Here is a 22788-nt window from a genome sequence, read left to right as displayed (position 1 = left end):
TTTGCTACTTTTTAGTAGATTTTAAATGAGTCTACTGTGTATTTTTTAAAATTTATTTTACAAAATCACTTTTATTTTATTTGGAATATTTGACTACCAGTACTGACAAGTAAGATTACAGATATCATAATCCAGTATAACCTCTCTAAATATTGTAACCTCCAGAATACCTTGAAAATCTCCAAATGAAGATTGTAAAATTCCATTTTCCCATCGTTCACAATCTCACTCTCAATTTACTATGCTTTTAAATTTTTTTTCTAGACCTTTTTCTGCAACGGTTCTGAAATACTCTTGCAATCCTAAATATACTGCAGTGATACAAAGATTTGGGATAACAGACAATCGTGTAGTTGCCCCGAATATGTTCTTATTATATCAATTTTCCATATCCATATTCTGTTTTTTCTCTGTGTATTGTATGTATCAAAATAAACAAATGGTCAGATATATATATTTTTTTTTATTTACAGATTTTGCAGTGTTTCTGTCACTTCAACTTCTTGTTCCTTATTAAGACTTCAGAGATACAAACCAGTAGCTCAGTAATTGCTTTCTTGAATCTGCCTTTAATAATTACATTTAGTAAAGCTATATCGAAAATTAGAAAGGCAGAGACTAATGGAAAACTAGATTTTTCACTGAATTAGAAAGCAAGACAATCCATATATTGACAACATTTCAAGTTGAAACAGATCAGGAAAACTGTTTTGGACTGTCTGTGCAAAGAGGCAAACACAGGCCTGATGTGCAGTGGCATCTGCATTTTATACAGCCAGAGAAACTATAAGAGATTTCATGTAAATAGGTGTCTTGAGAGGGGACAGTACAAATCTGATTTGGAAGCAAGTCACTTGAGGTTTTTTCAGTCAAAGAAGTTCTTTTTTCTTAGCACTAACAAAAAGTCAAGAAAGTACAACTTTCCACTGATTAAAATACCTTGAAACGCGAATTAGGGGGCAGAGGAAACATGTTTGAAGTTCTTATTTTAGACTGGACCATAATCTGCAGAAGAATGTTTGTTGAGGTTGTTATGACAGCGCTATGAGCCAGTCTGTATGAAGGGGGTAGAAGAGAAAAGGTATTTGGTCATTGTTAGTTATTACTGAGACTTCTCACCAGAAATCTAAGGCATTTGAATTCCTATGTTAAGAAGAAGCAAAAACATTAAAACTGTTTTTAGGCTTCTATTCCTGATATGTTTAATATTTTAGATGACTCTTATTATCACAAGCAAGCAATTTATTTACTTGTTTATTAAGCACAGTGTTTCCAGTAATGACTTTATGTTTGTGGTTATAGTGCTACTTTCAAATTTAAGAAGCAGGGGGGAACGCTCTTTACGTGTACAGATCTTGCACTGTAAATAGATCATCCATTATTAGTTGTATTTAAAAGCTTGTGGTTAGAAGATTTGTATTTTAAGAGAGATTTCTTTTCTGCTCTGTCACCACAAGCTTTCCTTTTCCATGTAGGTATCTGAGCTGTTGTGTTGATAAAGGTCATTGAGGTGTCTTTGCGTTTTCTGTGGTGTTTTGACCATGCATTACTTCTGGTGTCCTCTTAATAGACCCTGCCTAGCGAAGGTTATTTTTACATCTTCAGTGTTTCTGGAGACCCTTCTTGCGTTTAACTTTGCCTTAAATTCCAATCACATAGTATAAAATATTATAATAAATAAATGAAATAAATAAAATATTTATTGAATAAAAACTGAATAAAAACTGTCATTGTATTATCATGGAACTAGAACAGCTCAGGTTGGAAGAGAACTTGAAAGATCCATGGGTCCAGTCTTCTGTGGGAAAAGGAAGCCTGGATGAGATTATCTAACACCCTGCCTGGTCACGTCTTGAAAACTGCCAGTGATGACTCCACAACGTCCCTGAGGACTTTGTTCCAGTGATGGATTGTCCTCACTGTAAATAATTTCTTTCTTATATCAAGACAAAACCACGTCTGGTGCAGCTCACACTCAGTTTCCCTTGTCTTCTCAGCATAAATCCTTGTGAAGAGAAAGCCTCCGTCCTCTTTGTAGCCAACCTTTAAATACTGGAACAGTGATGAGCTTCCCCCACACCTCCTCTTCTGCAGGGTGAAAAGACCTAACTCCTTCAGGCCTTTTTTTACAGAGCAGGTTCTGTGGTACTTTGCTTATCTTCGTGGCTCTCCTTTGGAGCCTCCCCAGTCTGTCTGTTGAATTGTGGGGACCAGAGCTGGACGCAGTAGTCCAGGTGCTGCCTGACAAGCACTGAGCAGAGTGGGATGATCACATTTCTGTCTCTACCTGTAACACCTCTGCTGGTGCAGCCCAGCATCCAATTTGCCTTCGTTGCTGCAGCAGCGCGGTGCTGACTCGTGTTCATCTTGCTGCCAGCCAGCATCGCCAGGTCCCTTTCATCTAGGCCACACAGCTCCTAGCCTGTACTGGGACCTTTGGTTGTGTCATCCCAGGTGAAGGAGGACCTTGCAGTTGTCTTTGGTAAGCTTCAGGCAGTTCTTGGTTGCCCACTTGTGGTTTAACCCAGAAGGCAGCTAAGCACCACACAGCCACTCACTCACCTGCACCCATAGTGGGATGGGAGAGAGGAAAAAAAGGGTAAAAAAAGGGTAAAAGCTCATGGGTTGAGATAAAGACAGCTTAATAGGATAGAAAAGGAAGGGGGAATAATAATGATAAAAGAAAATATAAAACAAGTTATGTTCAGTGCTGCAAGTGCTCATCACCTGCTGACCATTAGCCAGCCACAGGCCAAGCACTGGTGCTCCCTCTGCAGCCAGCTCTTCCAGTTTCATTATTCAGCATGACGCCACGTAGCACACAACATCTACTGCCTACTGCAGCTGCCAGCCTGCAAAGATAATTCCTTCTAGCAGAATAGCTCTAGATTAGTGTAGGGAAATCAAATTTGCATTAAAGCATTTTATCTCTCCCCTTTTGTTCCGTGTCAAAGGTACCAAACCTTCACTATCAGTTACTTTTTTACACCCCCAGCCTCCTCACTGGCAGGGCAGCACCAGAAGCTGACGGGTCCTCAGCTTAGTGCAAGCACTGCTCTGCAACAACTATAACATCAGTGTGTTAGCAGCAGCATTCTCATCCTAAATCCAAAATGCAGCACAATACCAGCTACTACGATAAAAATTAACTATCCCAGCTGAAACCAGGGCACCACTCTTTGAGCTCATCTGGGCCAAGGTGTAAGATGTCCTCTCCCTTGTGATGTGTTCATCTCACCATTCAGCTTGGTGTCATCAGCTGATTAAGACACATTGGTAATACAAGAAGCTTTGTAGCCCGGTAGCTTTTATAACACTGGGAATACCCTAACAAAGGTTCAGAAGGTAACTAGCAATAATTGGCAATGTGCTATACCGTTCAGTGATAACCATGCAATGGATGAACAGTTGGCTGGCAGGTTCTGATAAATGGGGTTACATTAGGCTGGTGGCCACTCACTAGTGGGGTTCCCTAGGGCTCCATTTCAGGGCCAGTTCTCTTCCGTGTTCTTGGATGCAGGACTCACATGCATACTGGGTGAGTTTGCAGATGACACTGGAGCAGGAGGAGCTGTTGACTCCGTTGAGGGCAGAGAGGCTTTGCAGAGAAATCTTGGCAAATTAGAAAGCTGGACAATGCCCAACAATATGAAGTGTAACAAGAACAAATGCCAGATTCTTGGGCCAGCCCACCTTGTCTATATGTACAGACTGGGGGAGGAGAGGCTGGAGAGCAGCCCCAAGGAACGGGCTCTGGGGGTTCTGGTTGACAGCAAGTTGACCATGAGCCATCAGCATGCCCTGGCAGCAAGGAGGCTGCTGAACCTTGTGGTGCATCAGGCCCAGCACTGCCAGCTGGTCGGGGGAAGGGGCTGTGCTGCTCTGCTCTGCGCTGCTGCAGCCTCGCCTCCAGCACTGTGCGCAGTTCTGGGCACCACGTAAAAATGTTGTAGAGCCTCCAAAGGAGGGCTATGAATTTGGTGAAGGGTCCAGAGGGTAAGGCATGTGAGGAGTGGCTGAAGTCCCTTGATTTGTTTAACCTAGAGCAGAGCAGACTAAGGAGAGGTCTCATGGTGGTGTTAGGAAAAGGTTCTGCACCCAGAGGGTGGTCGGGCACTGGGACAGGCTCCCCAGGGCAGTGGTTGGGGCACCAAGCTGCCGGAGTTCAAGAAGTGTTTGGACAATGCTCTCAGACATAGGGTCTAATTTTGGGGTGGTGCTGTGTGGAGCCAGGACTTGGACTTGGTGATCCTTGTGGGCCCCTTCCAACTTCAGTGATTCTGTGAACAACAAAGAAAGTATTGTCAGATAACCACCAATCTGAGAAATTTCTCCCTTGTTTATAAGACGTATAAAAATGGTATGTTAATGTTATCCTCATTCAGAATGGAAATAATGAATGTGTAAGAAAGCAGTGCCAGTTACAGAAGAGATGGGAAGAACCACAAAAGTGAGGCATGTCTGCAATTTCCTTGTGATTGTTTTGAATTGCCATTTGAGCAAATCAGTGTTATTTGTAATTAAGAAAGGATTTTGTAGAATGTAAATAAGCTACTCTTTGAACAGTGACTTCTGGATGTGTCTTCTTTTTCTGTACCTAGTGGCAAAGATAAAAGGTTCTTAGAAAGAAAACTGATGTTGAAACAAATGGGAATATCTGTTGTCTCCATGATATATCACCAGCAAACAGCTCAGCACCACCCAGCCGCTTGCTCACTCTCCCAGATGGCATGGGGGAGAGGATCAGAAAAGTGAAAGCACAAAAACTCCATGGTTGGGATAAAGACAGCTCACTGGGTAAAGCAATAGCCACATGTACAAGTGAAGCAAAACAAGGAATTCATTCGCTGCTTCCCATCAGCAGGCAGGCGTTCAGCCCCTCCCAGGAAAGCAGGGCTCAGCACGCGTAATGGTTCCTCAGGCAGACAAATGCCATCACTCTGAATGTTCCCCCTTTCCTCCTTCTTTACCCCAGCTTTTATTGCTGAGCATGACGGTACATGGTATGGAATATCCCCTTGGTGAGCCTGTGCCAGCAGTCCTGGCTGTGTCCCCTCCCAGCTCCTGGTGCACCCTCAGCCTCCTTGCTGGCAGGACAGCACCAGGAGCTGAAACGTCCTTGGCTCTGTGTGAGCACTGCTCTGCAACAACTGACACATCCGTGTGTTTTCAGCACTGTTTTTTTGATGTGTCTGTGTGTGTTTTCCTGAAATAATTTTATAGCTATTATCTTCTTTTTGTAGACTACAGTAATACATCTTATCTTCCTTTAAGACCATTAGAAATGCTGCTGATCTTTACTGTCAGAAATATTATGTTCAGCTTCAGTAGGACATTGCACTTGTATGTGACGTTAATGGTCAAGATCTTGCAAAGCCAACACGTAATAAAGGAGTAAGAAAATGTCACCCTTTTAAAACTGCAGCAGGTTTTTTTACTTATACGTCTTACTGAATTGGTTTTCATTATTTTCTCTGATCTTAAAGAATAATTAGAGGAGTTTGTTCTACTTAAAAATCTTCCACTGGGTTCATTCTGTATTTGTTAGTAATTGCAGTAATTCAGAAGTTTTGAGAAAAATAACTTTTTTTCTTTTATATACTTCAAGAATGTTGATTTGCCAGATATGTAGTGTCAACATATCCCAAAAACATTTGCTGCTGCAAAATACTGCATTGGTTCATTGTTCTGCAGGTTAATGTCTTTTTGAGACTTTTTTTCTCTCATGAGGTAGAGGAGCAAAGAGATACTTTTTCACTGAAGAGTCCCCTTCCTCAGGTAGAAAAATCAATACCACACTTTGTGGAATAGCTCTTCTGCTACCTCCTCCTCCTCTGTAATATACCCTAGAAGGAGGAGTTGAGAAGTGTGGAATCTATGTGTAGACTTGTAACATGAAATCAGCTAGATACCAGCACTGGCAGTGTGTGGAGGAGATGACTTCAGGGGATATTTGGGCTTGTATGTGCACTTGGAAGGGCCTTTTTTTTTTTTTTTTCCCAGATTTTACATGCAATCCTTATTAAGTAGCCTTCCAGAATAATGTTGAAGTGACACAGTAAGAAGTGAAAAATTACAAGAGTTACAGTTTCTCATGTCCTGAAATAGGGACCAATGAAACGGTGTGCACAGTGGTCTGTTTTTGCTGTCTGCATCTGTGTAAGCTTATTGTCTGCATCTGTTCTGGGTCTGCTGCTTCTCTGAGGGCTTGAGCTTTTAACCTTGGGCCTCTGAATCATGCCCAAGTGGGATGCTTGAAGTAGATCTTACTAGAGAAAATCATAAATTGTTTAGCATTACAGAAGCACAATTCCCAAGCAGTCCATGGTGTTACCATTCACGTTAATCCTGAAGCCATACTATCCGTACATACAGTTTTCATGTCTTTTCTTACATTTTTTTAGTTCTTACTTGTGAAGAAGCCTGCAACACATTGTGCTCTGCTCACTTGTTCCCACAGCACTTCCAGTCCTGTGTGCGAGCAAAGTGGACATGCAGTGAAGAAAAGTAATGTGAAAGTAAATGCAAATGTGTATGTTCAGAGAAGAAGGATTGCAGTTGTGTGGAAAGCTTAACAGACACCACTGGTGTTTGGGTGCTTAAATTTGCAAGCATAGTGTCTGAAGGGTTTCCCCTTTATGTACTTTTTTTTTTTTTTTACCCCTGAGAAGGCCACCAGTGTTGAAGGGGAGGGAGTATATCATTTGGATAGGTACTGCCCCAGATATATGGCTGGTGGACATGGAGCTGTCAGGTCCCTAGTATAGACGCCTCATAAGATAGGTGCCTGAGGTTTTAATCCAAGCTGTGCTACCAGCAGAGAAGGGACGGAGAGGGATAACCATGTGTTACATTACCAGTAGGTTCTCACAGCAAACAGATGCAGTGACTTACATTTCTGATTCAACAAAATCTCACGTTCCCATTGAGGGGATTTAATTTCAGATTAACTTCAGATTAAAAGCCCTTTTTCTTGCTATTCTTTGGTCTGTTTATTTTAACAGTAATGTACTGTGGTCTTTTCAGGTATTGTTCCCACATGCCATAGCATAAATCCCTGCCCAGTGTCTCTTAAAAAAAAATTAAAAACATCCTCCACTCTTTTTTTTTCCTGCTACCTAGTGGTAGCAGGAAATGTAGCAGGTAGTGGTTTCCTGCTACCTAGAGGCCAATAGAAAACCTGCATTATGTACATACTCTGTGTTTTGTAGGAGCTAGAGTTTTTTCAGAAAGGCTGGCCAAAATTGCCTCCTAGCTGTATTCCTGGTCTTCTTGTCCACATCTTGGGGAACTTACTGTAAAATGGTTTGTTTTGTTGTTTTGTTTTGTTTCTTTTTTATTTATTTTTTTATAAATAAATAAAACATGCCTTTCTCTAAATAAAGGACTTAGAGAAACTGGACTGTGTTAGTTGAAACTTTCTAAAAATATTTTCTGTCTGAATCACGTACCTGGTATGGAAAATCTAAACCCAAAAATTAAAAGTTGGCAAAAGTATAAGTAACTGAGAACAGTCTTGTAATGGAAAGTATTAGATTGTTCTAACTGCTTTTAGCACTGCCAGTAACTCCTGTAATATATTTTATTAAATAAATTCCATCTCACACCCTCTTGATGTTATTGAGCTGCTAATTAAAAATAGCACTATTTTGTGTGAACTGCTGTATGAAACAGGAAGGTGAGGAATCAGCTGATGCAAGGTGAATGTCCCTTCTTTACCTCTCCATATTTCTTATGTGTGAAAAACGTAGGTGGAAGAAAAGCTAAGCAGGGACAGAGGCTGTACAGAATGATGAGCAGTTGCTGCCTGGGGCAGTTGGAGATACAATGGCACCTCATATAAAGTGAGGTAGGTTGCATTTTCTCTGCTCCATAAGTAGAGAAGTGGAACTTCCTGTAAATATGTAGAAAAAACAACTTTCACTGCAACTAAAAACTGTAAGTAAACCAAGCAAAGTTTACATTCTTTCTGCAAGGAGGCACCAGATAACTCAAAGCAACACAGCCTTTGAACCAAAAAAAGCACTTGAAGTTATTTATGGCAATGTTTTATGTGGACAGAAAGTGCAGAAGTTTTTCTATTCTTTACAAAAGGTGATAACCAGGAAAATAACAAAATTCAATGAGTTTTACACAGGGGGACAGTTTGTGATTGAGTGCATAATAAGGCAAAAAGAATATTTGAAGCCTCAGAATGAGGGAATGAATGATATCTGTACCACATCGGGTCTGTGTAATGCCTTCTTATTGTTATTTGTCCTTATTTTTTTCCTGACAGTACTTCTGAATTTGTGCAACAGGATTTAGGGGCTGTATTTAATTTCAGTAGGTGACTTGGTATCCGGAGGTGGTGAACATCCAGATTTTTCTAGAAGAGTGAAACAAAGATGTCTTTCACACCCAAGAGTCAGTGCTTGAAAGGTGACTCACATTTCAGCTTAAAGTTAGTTTGTGGGCATCGTTTTCTCGTAGTGCTGTGTTTAGAAATCTTCTGGCTTTTATTGCTGAAATATTCAAGCCAAGTTAGATCTTAAGTCTATGTATGCATGGTTATGTCATCTTTTTTTTTTTTTTCTTTTTTTTTTGAGAAAAAGACAGTTACCAATTTTTAGACCCATGAATGATACTTTATGACCAACGCTGCTATGTTGTATTATCTTCAGTTCAAACAACAGTCAGCAATGAAATACGTAGCACAACTTTCAGTCATCTGTTGCTTGTCACTTTGTTCGCGTTGTGCAGTATTTGCACGTTTCCAGTATCAGACTCAATTTATAACTTACTTAAAATCTTTCTGAAATTTGTTGTAAACATAATACTTTATCTGGCTGATACATGTGCAGGCATGTAATTACTCAACGTTTGCTTTACTATCTTTCAAGTGATTGAGAGGCTAGTTACAAATTAACATAATCCTGTCTGAATCAATTTTCATTGTCTTTGGAATTATAAATATTTAATTGTACAACCAGTGTTCACTGATAGGTTATTCAATCTTATATTGCAAAATTGCTGAGAGGATACTTTAATTTTATATATTGTCCTGAATATTGGTTTGTATTAGTATTTCTACTGCCTTTGAATTTATACAATACATTGACATAATTGCAGTGGATGTAGTCTCTGTAAGTGGTTCAGATGTTGTCTTTTCTCAGACATCAATGTTTGAGTCAAATTGTGCACTACCTGAACTCTTCCTCTAATGCCAATGCAGTTCTGTCTGAAGAGTCTGTGATTCAGCTACTTGCTGTGTTTATGCTGTAATTCCAAGGAAAGCAGATCAGGAAATGCTTTTCTTTCTTCCCTGTGTTCTTGCAATGTATGCAGGTCAAGATCTGTGCCTGCATCAAGTCTAGAGGGATGTGCTTGCGTCCCTCTGAACTTTACACTCATACTGCTCCTTTTTGTGGGATTCCTACACTTCACAAACTGCAGCTCCTGCAGACATACTTGGGACAGAGCTAACCTGGTCCCTGTGGCACTGAGTTTTGTCCAGACTTTGCCAGGAGTTTTGCAGATTGTGCAGTCCTGACTGCTGCTACCATTCTGTTGCCAGCAGTACCTGAGCTCAGTCTGGCTCAGGAATATCTGTATTCATTGTGACCACAAGGCTCACGGCAACATAAATCCTATTAGCCCCAGCATGTAAGTTCAGAAGCTTAATAATTTGAATTTTAGTTTGGTCCAAGTTTTATTATTTGTTTGGCACTGTTTGTGATGGCTTTTGCCATTTCTTAAGTAGTTGTGCCAGGTTTTTCATTTCCATTCTCTCCACTTTCCTTACACTTGAGGAACTGTCTTTTTTCTGTAGTTGGATGCATTGACAACCACATCCTGGTAGCTGGTTTCACATCTTCTCTCAGCAGCAGCAGGCTCAGTCCAGTGAGAAATGAAACTGTCTGGCAACTTTTTGAGCTATGTCTTCATCCCACTTTGAATTGCTGTTCAAAAAAGATTTAACTTAGCAAAGGAAACCCTTGATGAGCAGGGTGGCATTCTTTGATAAATTGACTCCAGAAGTGAATGCTGATGTTTGAAATAGAGTTGTCAGTTGTATGTAAGAATAATACAGATAGCACATCGTAGTGTAAATAATTAGGGCTCTATTTTGCAAGGCAGAACAATGCTAGTTTAGTTAAAGTTCGGGTGACTTAGCTTCTTGAAAGGAAGTACATGAAAACGTTGCATACATCCTGTCTGCTCTTCTTTGTTATAGACAGAACAGCACAGAACTCCTCCATTTTGCAGCTGAAGATAGGCAAATCGCAGTAGTTAAACATAGTATATGGAGGATCTTTGCTAAGCTGCACAAAAACGTAGAAAAGCAACCTCCTTTGATGACTTCAGCTGCTGCTCTTGAAAAAAGAAATACTTGGATGAGCTACTTATGCTGTCAGATAAACAGTAGAGAATTCAGAGATGGATTACTGCAGAGATCTGAATAAGAAAAGAAGCAAGGTCTGGGTGTACAGTATTTCTTTGCCCTGGTATTTACTTGCCATGAAGCATGTGGGGTTGATTTTTAATAGATCGTGCATACTGGGTCTTGTCTTGTTTCTAACTTCATGAAAAAAATAATAGTCTCCTTTCCTGATTCCTGCAAAATGGGGCCTGATGCCTTGCATCCCAGGGTCCTGAAGGAACTGGCTGATGTAGTTACCAAGCCACTCCATCATATTTGAAAAGTCCTGGCAGTCAGGTGAAGTCCATGGTGACTGGGAAAAGAGAAATACCACTCCCATTTTTAAAAAGGGTAGAAGGGAGGACTGGGGAACTACAGACTGGTGAGCCCCACCTCTGTGCCTAGCAAGACCGTGGAACAGATCCTCCTGGAAGCAATGACAAGGCACAGGCAGGACAAGGAGGTGATCTGACACAGCCAGCATGGCTTCACCCAGGGCACATTGTGCCTGACGAGTCTGGTGGCCTTCTATGGTGGTGTGACTGCCTCAGTCGACAAGAGAAGACCAACTGATGTCAGCTGTGTGGACTTGTGGACTATGTGGACCATTGTGGCCTTTGACACAGTCCCACATGACATCCTCATCTCCAAATTGGAAAGAGATGGATTTGAAAGGTGGATCATTCAGTGGATAAGGAATTGGCTTGAAAGCTGCACCCAGAGAGTTGTTGTGGTCAATGTCTCTGTGTGGAGGCTGGTGACGAGCGGTGTCCCTCAGGGATCTGTACCCTCTGGAACCAGTACTGTTTAATATCTTTATCAGTGACATAAACAGTGAGGTTGAGTGAACCCTCAGCAAGTTTGCAGATGACACCAAGCTGAGTGGTGCAGCTGATACACCAGAAGGAAGGGATGCCATCTAAAGGGACCTGGACAAGTGGGCCCATGTGAACCTAATGAGGTTCAACAAGTCCAAGTGCAAGGTGCTGCGCCTAGTTTGGGGCAATCCCAGGCAAGAGCACAGACTGGGAGAAGAACTCATTGAGAACAGCTCTGCGGAGAAGGACCTGGGATCCTATGGATGAAAAGCTTGACACGGGTGTTTCTCTAGAGAAGAGAAGACTGAGGTAGGATCTTGTCAATGTGTATAAGTATCTGAAGGGAGGATGCCAAGAGGACAGGCCCAGACTGTTTTCAGTGGTGCCCGGTGACAGGACAAGAGACAACGGGCATAAATTGAAGCACAGAAGTTCCGGCTGAATATGAGGAAACACTTCTTTACTGTGAGGGTGGCGGAGCACTGGCACAGGTTGCCCAGAGAGGCTGTGCCATCTCCTGCTCTGGAGATACTCAAAACCTGCCTGGGTGTGGGCCTGTGCAACATACTCTGGGTGACCCTGCTTGGAAGGGGGGTTGTACCAGATGATCTCCAGAGGTCTCTGACAACCTCAGCCATACTGTGATTCTGTGTGTACGGTCTGTTAGAAGAATTCACTGAGAGCAGCCCTGCAGAGAAAGACTTGGGGGCTCTGGTGGATGAAAAGCTCAACATGAGCCAGCAGGGTGTGCTTGCAGCCCAGAAGGCCAACTGCGTCCTGGGGTGCATCAACAGAGGGTGAGGAAGGGGACTGCCACCCTCCTTTGCCTTCATGAGGCCACACCTAGAGTGCTGCATCCAGGTCTGGAGCCCTCAGCACAAGAAGGATGTGGGGCTGTTAGAGCAGGTCCTGAGGAGGGCCACGAAGATGATCAGAGGGCTGGGGCACCTCTCCCATGAAAGCAGGCTGAGAGAGCTGGGGATGTTCAGAAGAGAAAGCTCCAGGGAGACCTCATTGTGGCCTTTCAGTACTTAAAGAAGATTAAGTACTGAAGAGCAACTTTTTGTATGGGCAGATGGTGATAGGAGGAGGGGGACTGGTTTTAAACTGAAAGAGATTTAGATCAGATGTTAGGAGGAAATTCTTCCCTCAGAGGGTGGTGAGGCCCTGGCACAGGCTGCCCAGAGAAGCTGTGGATGCCCCATCCCTGGAGGTCTTCAAGGCCAGGCTGGATGGGGCTTTGGGCAACTTGTTCTGGTGGGAAGTCTCCCTGCCCATGGCAAGGGGGTTGGAACTGGGTGGTGTTTTAGGTCCCTTCTGATCCAAACCATTCTGTGATTGTATGAAAATCGAGTTTCTTGCAGCTAGTTGGCTGCAAAGGAGGGACATTTTCATTGTAGTTAGCAGCTCTGTTTTTCCTTGAAAAGTATGAGGATTCTTTATAGAATCTACAGATAAAATGGCAAAGTATTTTGTGACATAATAGAAGAGTCCTTATATTTAATTAATCTTTGAGTTCTTCTGTTTTATGTATATATATTTTTGTCATCAGGGTGGCTTTTTTCAATATTCAAATATTTTATCCCAATGTATTACTTCTACTAGAAAGTTAATCTCTCTTCCATAAAAAGGCTCATGGTTGTTCTATTAGTAGAATACTTCTGATAAGAGACATTGAGATGATCCAGATGAACAAATGGAGCAGAGCAGGCTAATTTTTGTCTGTGTAACTGTAAGCATTAGAATATGTTAGCAACTTTTTCCTTTTTCAGTAAAAGATCAGGATATTTTTCCTGAAGTTTGATTCAAAGAAAGTTAGTTAAATAGGTGACCGCAATGACTAGATTTTAAAAGGATGTCATCTGCATAACAGTTGTGCTCTGTAGGACTAATAAAGAAAAATATTAAAAGCAAGTCAGATCTTGTGGCTTCTTGGTTTGGTTACAAATTAGATTTCCATAGTCAGTGTTTCACTGGCAAGGGAGAGGCTTTTTAGCTTGGAAAGCCAAGTAAGTTATTTTTCAGGAAATGACAGAGAAGTTCCTATGGGATTTTATGAACCATGTGTTTGGAAAAGATTGGTTTAAAGTGGGTTGAAAAAATCAGAAAACTACTTACTCTTGTATGTCAGCTACTCTTTCATTCAACAGTGACAGTTCTGCAGAGGCCTCCCTTGAGCTTCCCATTTTGTAGGAGTTAGTTGCACTGGGTCTTGGTATAAATTGTTTTACTACCTCTAAACCCTAAGAAATATGACATAAACTTCCTAAAGGCCATCTTCAGAAAGAATACCCCCGAGTCCTAAGTATTTATTTATTTATTTCACGTAATTTGTACCAGCAGTGTGCCATTTTATGAGGGGGGGGAGGCCTGTACTGCAAAAGTGGGTAAATAGGGAGTATAGTTATTTTTTAGCATTAGTGGGAAAGACAAACTACATGCTAAAGGTTGTTGAAGACACTGCAGTCTGGTTTAGGTAGGGTACGGTAATGCTGGTAAGTGTTAGTGAAGAGAAAATTTTTTCAGTAAACGTCAAGATTTAACAGGTGTTGTAATTCAGTAACATACTTACCTTCTCAGCATGTTTATGTAACAGGAGGATTTCAATAAATCTCTTTATTGAATTATGATAGCAATAAGGCTGCTTCCCCAGACCAGACGGGGACAGTTAACTTCTTCATATAGTTGTGTGGAATGCACACCTGAAATACTTTAGTGATCGTTTGCTTCTCTGCGATGGTCTTCCTCTGTCACACTCTGGACAAGGAGTGTCTTAATTGCATAATACCCCAGGCCTTGATTTCTGTAGTTAATAAAACCAGTTACTTCTTTCTTGGACTGTAAGTAATACTTCACATTGTAATTGGGTCTGAACAGTTTGATTTCAGGTTAACAGGCATCACAGTGTTCAGGGTGCAGGAAAGGGGCAGTCTGTAGGTCTAATACAGTTTTGAGCAGAGCTGGGGTAAAATTGCTATCTGGAAATGTGATGGCTCTGAATCTCATGGGGCCCTTCCCTGTCAGTGGAACAGCTATGCCGTGTCGAGCTGTGCCAGTGAAGATGGGCGCAGGGCACGAGGAGCAGTTACCTGGGTCAGCAGAGAGGGGAGGTGCCTGTGAGCCCATCACCTACTGGTGAGGACCAGTGCTTCCAGCATCTGTGCAGGTGAACTGCCGGTCATCAGCTGCTGCTTTCTGCCTGCTGGTGGCTGTCAGGAAAACATGGTCTGCATGTGTGAGGGCTGCTGCTGGGCAGGAGAGATGATCGCTCCCTCTTCCCCAGCACTCTGGCTACTCTCAGTTGCTACTATCTGATCAGTCTCTCCTTTTCCTTTACTTCCTCCAGCAGGTATCTTCATCCATCCTTAGGGCCCCAGCAGAACCAGCAAGAGCAAACTTCAGGGCTGTTCTGCTTCTTTCTTTACTGTCCCAGCTGGTTTCCCAGTTCTGCAGCAGGAAGAAGACCCTTTCCCGACAGGAGAACAGTGCAGGAGCTTCAGTACGGGCTGCTTCTTTAGGATGGGAGCAGCAGTTACTACAGGGAGAAGGAGGAGTTGTGTCTGTAAGCAACTTACCTAAGGCACATAAAGTCTTAAGTCTCAAAAAGTGAGAGTGGAGGGGATAACCAAAGGTTAGACAGTGGATGTGGGAAGGAAGGAAACTACAGTTGGGGGATTGTGGCTGGAGAGGAAAAAGAAATTTCCCTATCCTCAAGTCTTAGTGACCCATGCCAGCCTGACTGCGTGTCCTACAGCTGCCCAGCACCCACCACAGAATTGGATTTTGCTGCCCCTCCCTCCCTCCTGAGGATGAAGTCAGAATAAGTTCATTTGTTTTCATTTTGGGGATAGCGAGGTTCGGCTTTATCAAGGCTGCTATGAAGTTTGAGTTGGCTCTGCACACAGTCCTCATCTCCGCCTCTGCGCTGGAGGCATTCAGGGCGTATGGAGCATTGCCACGAGGTGCTTGCACCCATGAGATACCGAACTGCTGCTCCAGCAACATGCAGCTGTGGTCACGGCTGTCACCCAGCTGCTCTTACTGGTACCAAGGACCATCAGCTGGCCCTTGATCAGTAGGTGGAAAGAGGTTTAAAGTCATCTTTTGATCTTTACTATATGCTGTGGTCTTGTTCTAGTCATAGCACAGCAGAGAATGAAAATGTGCCATTGTCTAACAGTGATGAAACATTAAACATGTGGAAATCCTATTAGTGTTTCATGAACCGTAGCTGTCATTTCATTTGTCCTGGAATTCCTTCCATATGGCCATGACAAAGGTTTGAGGCTGAGTTTCTTGACACTTTGAATGCATTAGCTGTTCCTCAGACAAAAGTCTGTCAGGCATACTGAAACATCTAAAGGGATGTATTTATTTCTGTAAGCAATATATTAAAAAGAATTAGTGTTGGTAAGCTTGGTATTGAGAAGGAAAGGCACAGTACTAGAATTTTCTGGGTTATTCTTTTCCAGTGAACATTAGACGAACGTATCTGTTTTCTGTAAACTTTTCTTTTTCTGCTTCTGGTTTTTGTATCTCCTCATTCTAAAGAAGATTGCCCCCAAACTCTCTCAGCTGTAATCTTTCAGAAATTTATATAACTTCTATATAACTTTTTCCATATATGTACACATTATGATAGTGTTAATTTGCAATAAACTATTTAGATAATCTGATTTCCTTCAGTGAACATAAAGATCTCATCTGTGTATTTCTTATGTAATAGAAAAAACAACGAGGTATTGCCATGCTAGTTAATTTTCCTCCCTATTTCTGGACATATTTGTCATTCCTGTCTGTTTTTTGTTAAACTGATCTATGTTTGTTTGTTTGGACTTTTTTTTTTTTTTTTTGAGATAAAGTTACTTGGACTGCATATTTTTGCATCAGATTATAAGAGATGGCCATTTATATCATGTAAGCATTTAACATACATAAAAACTGAAGGAAGGTAGTATCAGCTTGGTTATATGCAGTTCTCTACATGCTTTTAGAATACCTAAGGACTTACAGGAAGGCATGAATGGCTCTTGTATGTTTTATTTGCTCCTATTTTGTTCCATTTAAGCTATCTCAGAAATTCACAGTGATGCAATAGATTTTTGTTATTATGTGATACTGCTGCTCAAGTGCTGCAGTTTTTGCATCAAGAAGAGAAATGTAAGTTATTCCTCATGAAAACAATGGAAAAGGATCATTCACTTGAAGGTTTGTTAATGATCAAAACCTGATAAATACAGGAAAATGGCAAAATCAGGCATATTTGCTGCCAATAAGAAATGAAGTAAATGATTTCCAGTATCTGAATATATTCCATTTAATTGGAACAAAGCGGAGGCAAAGAAGAGAGCCAAAATAGTTCTACCTCCTCCTCCTGCCCAGTCATATTTAAATCTGTTTTGTAGTTGGACCTGAACATTTTGACTATCTTATTAAAAAACAAAACAAAACAAAAACTTAAGAGTTCTTCTCCAGGAGTTTCCTTCATGGTTTTGATAATTATGAATTTTAATGGCAGTTCTGCAATGTTGGTAAGCAGAAGATCAGCATTATTCAAACTGATTTCTAGCCTAAAGATGCTAACCCTGAAAATCATTTGTGTAGGTTAAATTCTGTAAGAGGATTTTGTGCCTTTGTGCAAACATTATTAATAGTTGTTGTGGGAATAACCAAGAAAGGCATTTACAAACAACATTTCTTGTTTTAGCATACTTGTAAAAGAGTTTTCTAATTGATATATTCATGCCTATGGACTTTTGTGTCCTAGTTGGGATGAACTGCAAATCTTTCAGTGCAGTGTAATTTCTGGTATTTCACTGACTATGGGAAAACCATTTTACTTGTCTTATTCAGTGATTAATTATTGCATTTTTCATTTAACAAACTGTCACTTATAAAACGTCATATGTCTTTTCAGAGTTATCTGTTCACAGAACATGGACATTTTTACAAGAAAAGTAATTTCCTTGTAGTGTTGCATTTTTTTCCCATAGTTCTTCCGTCTTTATTTTGGCACTTTCATCTATGTTCACCCGTTTCCTTACATTGTTTTTCTGTCAGGCCCTGCAATTGCTCAGTTAAATTTGTGAGATTTGTCTATAGCTATTTTGAATCCATGAAGAGATTCTCTCTCTGTTGCAAACAAATGTATCTTGCTGCCTCTCACACACTTGTCTGTGTCCGCAATATGAAATTGCGACACTAACTTAATTCTGTGCATTTAGTTTACTCTTGTGAATTGAAACCTGGTAAACAGTGAGGAGGCAAAACCAGAATTTATGCAGTCTAAATGCAGTCATTTAATAATATAAAGTTCTTAAGCACATACTGTGCTTAAGTTTCTTTGTAAATCAGTTTAGTATTTAAATTCATCTTAAATTGAAAGATTTACAGATTGTCCACTTGATCACATTTATTGCTAATTGCTTTACATTTCTGAAACTTAGGTGCCACCATGAGTAAATTAGAAGCATAATTTGCAGGGTAGTTTTTTGTTTTTGAAACAGCAATTTTCGATTCATGATAGATCTGTTGTCTATCTTTGTAAGTTTTGGGTGGCTGCTAAAGCTGAATCCAAGGGCTGTGTGCTCTTGGAGGCAAAGGTAAAGCCTCTTAAAGTTGACAGAACCAACTGAGGGTATAAAGGTAGTAGATTTGTGTTTGTAAAGGTGGCATCGTGGAAAAAAAGCATGTCTTCTATGAAAATGACCAGCAAATATGTATGTCTTCCTTCTGGCAAAAAATATTGCAAGCAGTACTTGAAACATTGCTAAGATATAAAAGGAAGCTGAATAAATGCTGCATACTTTTTGCTGTTTTGAAACCATTCCTTTATTTCATTAACCAGTGGTGACACACAGGACACAATAGGTACATGCTTTGAAAAGAAGGCCAACTAGGGAATTTTTATTTCCCTTTTACCCCATATTCCAACTATTCTCCTTTATAAAATGACAGATTGATTGTCTCCAGATGGAATGACAATTCTCTAAAGTTGCACACACATAGCTAAAATCAGAATGGGGCTGCACAAGACAGACTGATTCACAAGGCAGTTACCTGCCAAGGGAGTACTTACAGCTGAGGCAGGAGCCTCTTAGACTTCTTCAGGTTGCTCAGCAAGCCCGGTAGCCAATGGAAGTGCTTAAATAACATTGGTGCTGAGGTTCTTAGCTGACTGAGGTGTGATCGGGTGTTATGAGTTGCTAACAATTGCCAGAGTTTTAGTATCAGGTTAATACAAAACCAATGTGACACCTTAACTAGGCATTTGCTCATGACTATTTAACTGTTCATATTCTGTCATCCATTCTTCCCACAAATCATCCTTGAAATTCTTTCAATGCAATATATTTCCTGTGCAATTGAAAGCATTTTGTTCCTTGTGGAACTATTTCTTTCATGCAATGTGTAGAATATAAGATGTAAATAATGTTTTCTTCTTATATAATTAGGGTATTAAGTCTGAACTAAATAAAAAAGTTTGCATCAATTTTTCTTTACGTGTGATTCTCCTTACAACTCCGAACTTACAATGTATTCCTAAGGGTGCCTTGGAGTTTTTTCACGTGTAGAGGAAAATTGTTAAATAGCCAATAGCTGTTCTCCCAAAATAGTCTAAATAGATAAGGAAAAAAAAATCAATGCACCCAAATAAGGTCATTTGCTCGCAGTGATTAGGACACAGAAATAGTCCTTTTCAAGGAGGTAGAATGTAGCACAAGCTATTTTGATGGATTACAAAGATCTGAACTAATTTTGGTAATGTAAACATTGGTGTGAAATGACTCCAGTCCCATCCATATCATGTTCAAACAAAGGTAGATGCATTTCAGTCTGGATTAAATAAAGTGCTGTCTGTTTCTAATATGGTTTGGCTGGCCTGTGAGAACCATAGCATTTTGACCTGTGTTTGAAAGGCAGGTTCTAGTGGACAACAGGAAGTGTTTATCCAGCATGATTTCTGTGCGTTTGCTCTGATCAATGCTAGTTGGACATATTGTGACAGAGCCCCCCTTTTTTTTCTGCATTCAGGCATAAACACTGTTTGCAAATTCATTTCAAAGTACTTTCATTTGGCCTAAGTCGTGGGTCTTGATGTAATCATCTGTCCTGAACATTGTCTCTAATTTCTCCTGGAAATAATTATTTCCATCATTTTCTGAGCAAAAATGAAAACAACAAGAAAAAAACACAAACTCCTGGATAGACTAGGCACTTTTTTTGTATTGCTTTTCTGCTGATCTTGTCTTCATTTAATAGACCATGTTTTCCTGAGTACTTCAAAATATTTCTCATCACTTGCCCTCAGAAATGACCTTGTGGCCTGAGAATCAAGAAAATGTCATGTTAGTGACTACTAATTAGTGGATCCAGGGAGCTTCTTCTCCTGGCCTTTCAACCTTCCAGAAGCAGCAACAAAAGCTGTCACATGTATCATACAAAGAAAACAAGCATTTGCCGTGGTTTTTTGTATGTGCTTTTTTTTTTTTTTTTTTTTTCCCTCTAGGTTATATAGATAGTAGCACAAGCTCAATTGAGGCTATATCTGAATTTATAGGTTAGGAGACAGTTAACTTACAGTATAATGTTTGCATTATATCTCTTAAACATACAGCTTCTGTTACCTGGCTCTTACTGAATATGTGTTAGCATAGTAGTAGTAGGGAAAGAGAATGAATCGTTATTTCATTTCATTCTATTTTGTTGTTCTTACCATCTTTTAATTTATTTTTCATACTTCCAATTGCATTAAATATTTCTAAAAGGAAATATTTGAACATTTAGTTTTTTATATACAATATAAAGTCCAAACTGAACTGTCTTTTATCTGTGTTTGTTGAACAACTTGTTAATAGCAAATTAAGGCATAATATCCCTTAAACATTGTTGTACTTCTGCACCTCTTAACATCATGTGTTTTTGGAACCACTATGTTTTGGGCATAATGTGCAGTCACAACCACATCATAGATCTGTTTGTGCAAACATTAATTTCCTAATTTCCTTTTTATTATTTGTATTTTTTCAGGTCTTTAAAATAGAGGTACTAGTGAGTGGAAGGAAACATTTTGTGGAGAAGAGGTATAGTGAATTCCATGCCCTTCATAAAAAGGTAATTATCTCTTTCTCTATAAAATGTGTCTGTATTTTGCCTTAGTTATGTTTCCCCTCACTTGAAATTGTTAACATTCATGGCTTAAATACATCTTGTGATTTGTGTCCTGGAAAAGAGTTCTCAATCTACTCAGTTTCTTTTCTACTTCTTGGAAGCCAGAGAGGAGGGAGAAGAAAGAGCGGGGCTCAGAGATGACTTCTGAGATGTTTCTAACTCTCTGTTTTTATTATTGTTTACATTCTGTATTGATAAAATACTCTCTAGTATTTTTTTCTTCTTGCAAAGTCATGAAATACAGCATATTCCCATAGCAAATGGGAACTATGGTTTTGTTTTTTATCCTATTATGCGAATAATTTATATTAGATCTATAAACTGAATTGTTAACATGCTGTGGTAGGGAAACTATTAGTATACACCAGCAAATGAAGCATGAAAAAGACTGAATAGACTGTCTCACTCTGTTGTTCTTCATACAATTAATATAATATAAAATGCCAGCTAAGCTTGCCTACTGTGTCTTCTCAATAATATATAGAATGGAACTCAGTGCTTTCAAGAGTGGGTATCCAGTAATTGTTCTTAAAATTGTTTAGATCACCATTAAAGGGAAGGTACAATTTCTCCTCTCCAGGCTGAACCGGATGCTTCTATTACAGTTGTGCTGCTCAAAGGCAAGTTTTGATTTTTTCTGCCTTGTGGAAGACACTTACTGTGAAGGAGAATTCTGGAAAAGCAGTAGCCTACTAGTCATGGGGCTGCAGCCCTTTCCTGAGACCTGGGTCAACTGAACTTTCATTGGTTTATAGCTCTCAGCAGCAATGGATTATGTGCCAGCTTTATGGTGTGTAGATGTAAGCCAGTTTGGGGCCACAAAAAGAAACTATGCAGCCATTTGCGTGTTGGCCCTCAAAAGTCTGAAGAGCCAGAGTATATTTTGCTTTATTGCACAAGTAGTTGATATGTGCTAGTATTTCTTTACAGAGAGACACATATTTTCTCCCTTGTGTTCCCATTGAATATGATACAACTTGAACAACAGTGGCAGAATCAGAAGTACAACTCACTGTGCTACCGCCAAGTCCTGCAGTACGTGTGCTTTACTTTATGCAAGAATAATCATACAACTGAAAGTAGAACAGCATAGATTGAGTAGCGATTGCATGACTAATGAAGCTAGGAAACATTAAGAGGGGAAAAGGGGGTTTTATTTGCTTAAAATGCATCTTCCCAAGTAGGCTGTGTCCTGTAGTTGATGTCTAATTCCACTGTAATTTCTGGAGTTGCACAGTTTATTTTTGGTTTGTCTCTTGATTTACTTGTACATTTCCCCTCATTGCTCTACACAAGTGTCTTGAATGACTCAATCTCTTGAACGAGTCTTACTCTCAGCTTTGTCTCCTTGCACACCAATTCCTCTGCAGCAACTTGCTTTCTAGAGAATTATTATTAGAACACCAGAAAACTCATACATGATAGTCCTTTTCTCTCAAACCAAATGTAGCAGCGAAATAAACACACCTGTAAAACAGGTATTCAGACAAGACACCTTGCACCACCTTTCAGTTTGTTACTTCCTACTCCTCGTCTGCTTGCTGTCTGTATAAATTACTCTGCAAACTTGATAGTTGCTTTCATATTTTTTTTCTGTCCAGATGCAAATCACCCAGCATATTTTGGCACAACATACATTTTCTTAAATATATATATTTATATACATATATATTTTTTCTTTTCAGTTATGCTTAAATTTGTCATAAACAGAGTAGTTGAGTAGCTCCTGCTATGAGCCTGCTTCAGTGCTTTCAGTATTGCAGAAATCATGGGGAAAGTGTTCTCTAGCAATACATTACATGGATGTAACGTCACCCGTTCTTCCTGTCCATTTTGTGCTAGAAAAAGCAGAAAACCTCAGAGCTCTTAAGAAAGTACACTTATGTTTTCTTCAGTTGTGTGGGGTGTGTATTTGAAAAGGTTTTACAAAGAAGAGTATTTTGAACTTGTATCTCATTCTTTGTGAAGTTTGTTTGCGTCCTACGATTATTTACACACACATCAAGTTACCAGTTTGCTTTCAGCATACAAATAGCATTTTATTTTTGGTTCTTTTCATCCCCTTTAATTTAAAGGCAAGTTCCACTCTAAACTGCTGTAAGTGCATGACAACTGGAAAGGTACCTTCAAAGGTACTGCATATTCAAGGTGCCCTCAGTGCTGGAGATGTCTGTAGTGAGCAGTAGAAATAGCAGTAGAAATAAAGCTCCTGTTGGGAACAACCAGGGTAGAAAATGGGAATAGATGCTTAAGGGGGGAGATTCTCATCCTGAGAAGGACATGCTGCACTAGAATCATGAGGAGGAAGGACTCCTTTGCTTCACAATTTAAGTAATTCATTCAGCAAAATACCAATTAATGTTTTGATTCTATTAATCTTATTATTAATATTTTTAT

The 22788-nt window shown here is 40.1% G+C and overlaps 1 protein-coding gene across 1 annotated transcript in view; it reads left to right on the top strand.

Moving 5' to 3' along the window:
* SNX24 (sorting nexin 24) overlaps nucleotides 1-22788 on the top strand; it is a 93744-nt gene that overhangs the window by 27025 nt on the left and 43931 nt on the right. Inside the window, exon 2 of the mRNA XM_082783303.1 lies at nucleotides 20251-20334. Coding sequence (XP_082639429.1) covers nucleotides 20251-20334 — 84 coding nt within the window. The remainder of the gene's footprint in view (nucleotides 1-20250; nucleotides 20335-22788) is intronic.

Source organism: Aythya marila (genome assembly GCF_965140915.1).
Source record: "Aythya marila genome assembly, chromosome: Z".
Classification (NCBI taxonomy): domain Eukaryota; kingdom Metazoa; phylum Chordata; class Aves; order Anseriformes; family Anatidae; genus Aythya; species Aythya marila.
This window is presented reverse-complemented; position numbering and strand designations above follow the sequence as displayed.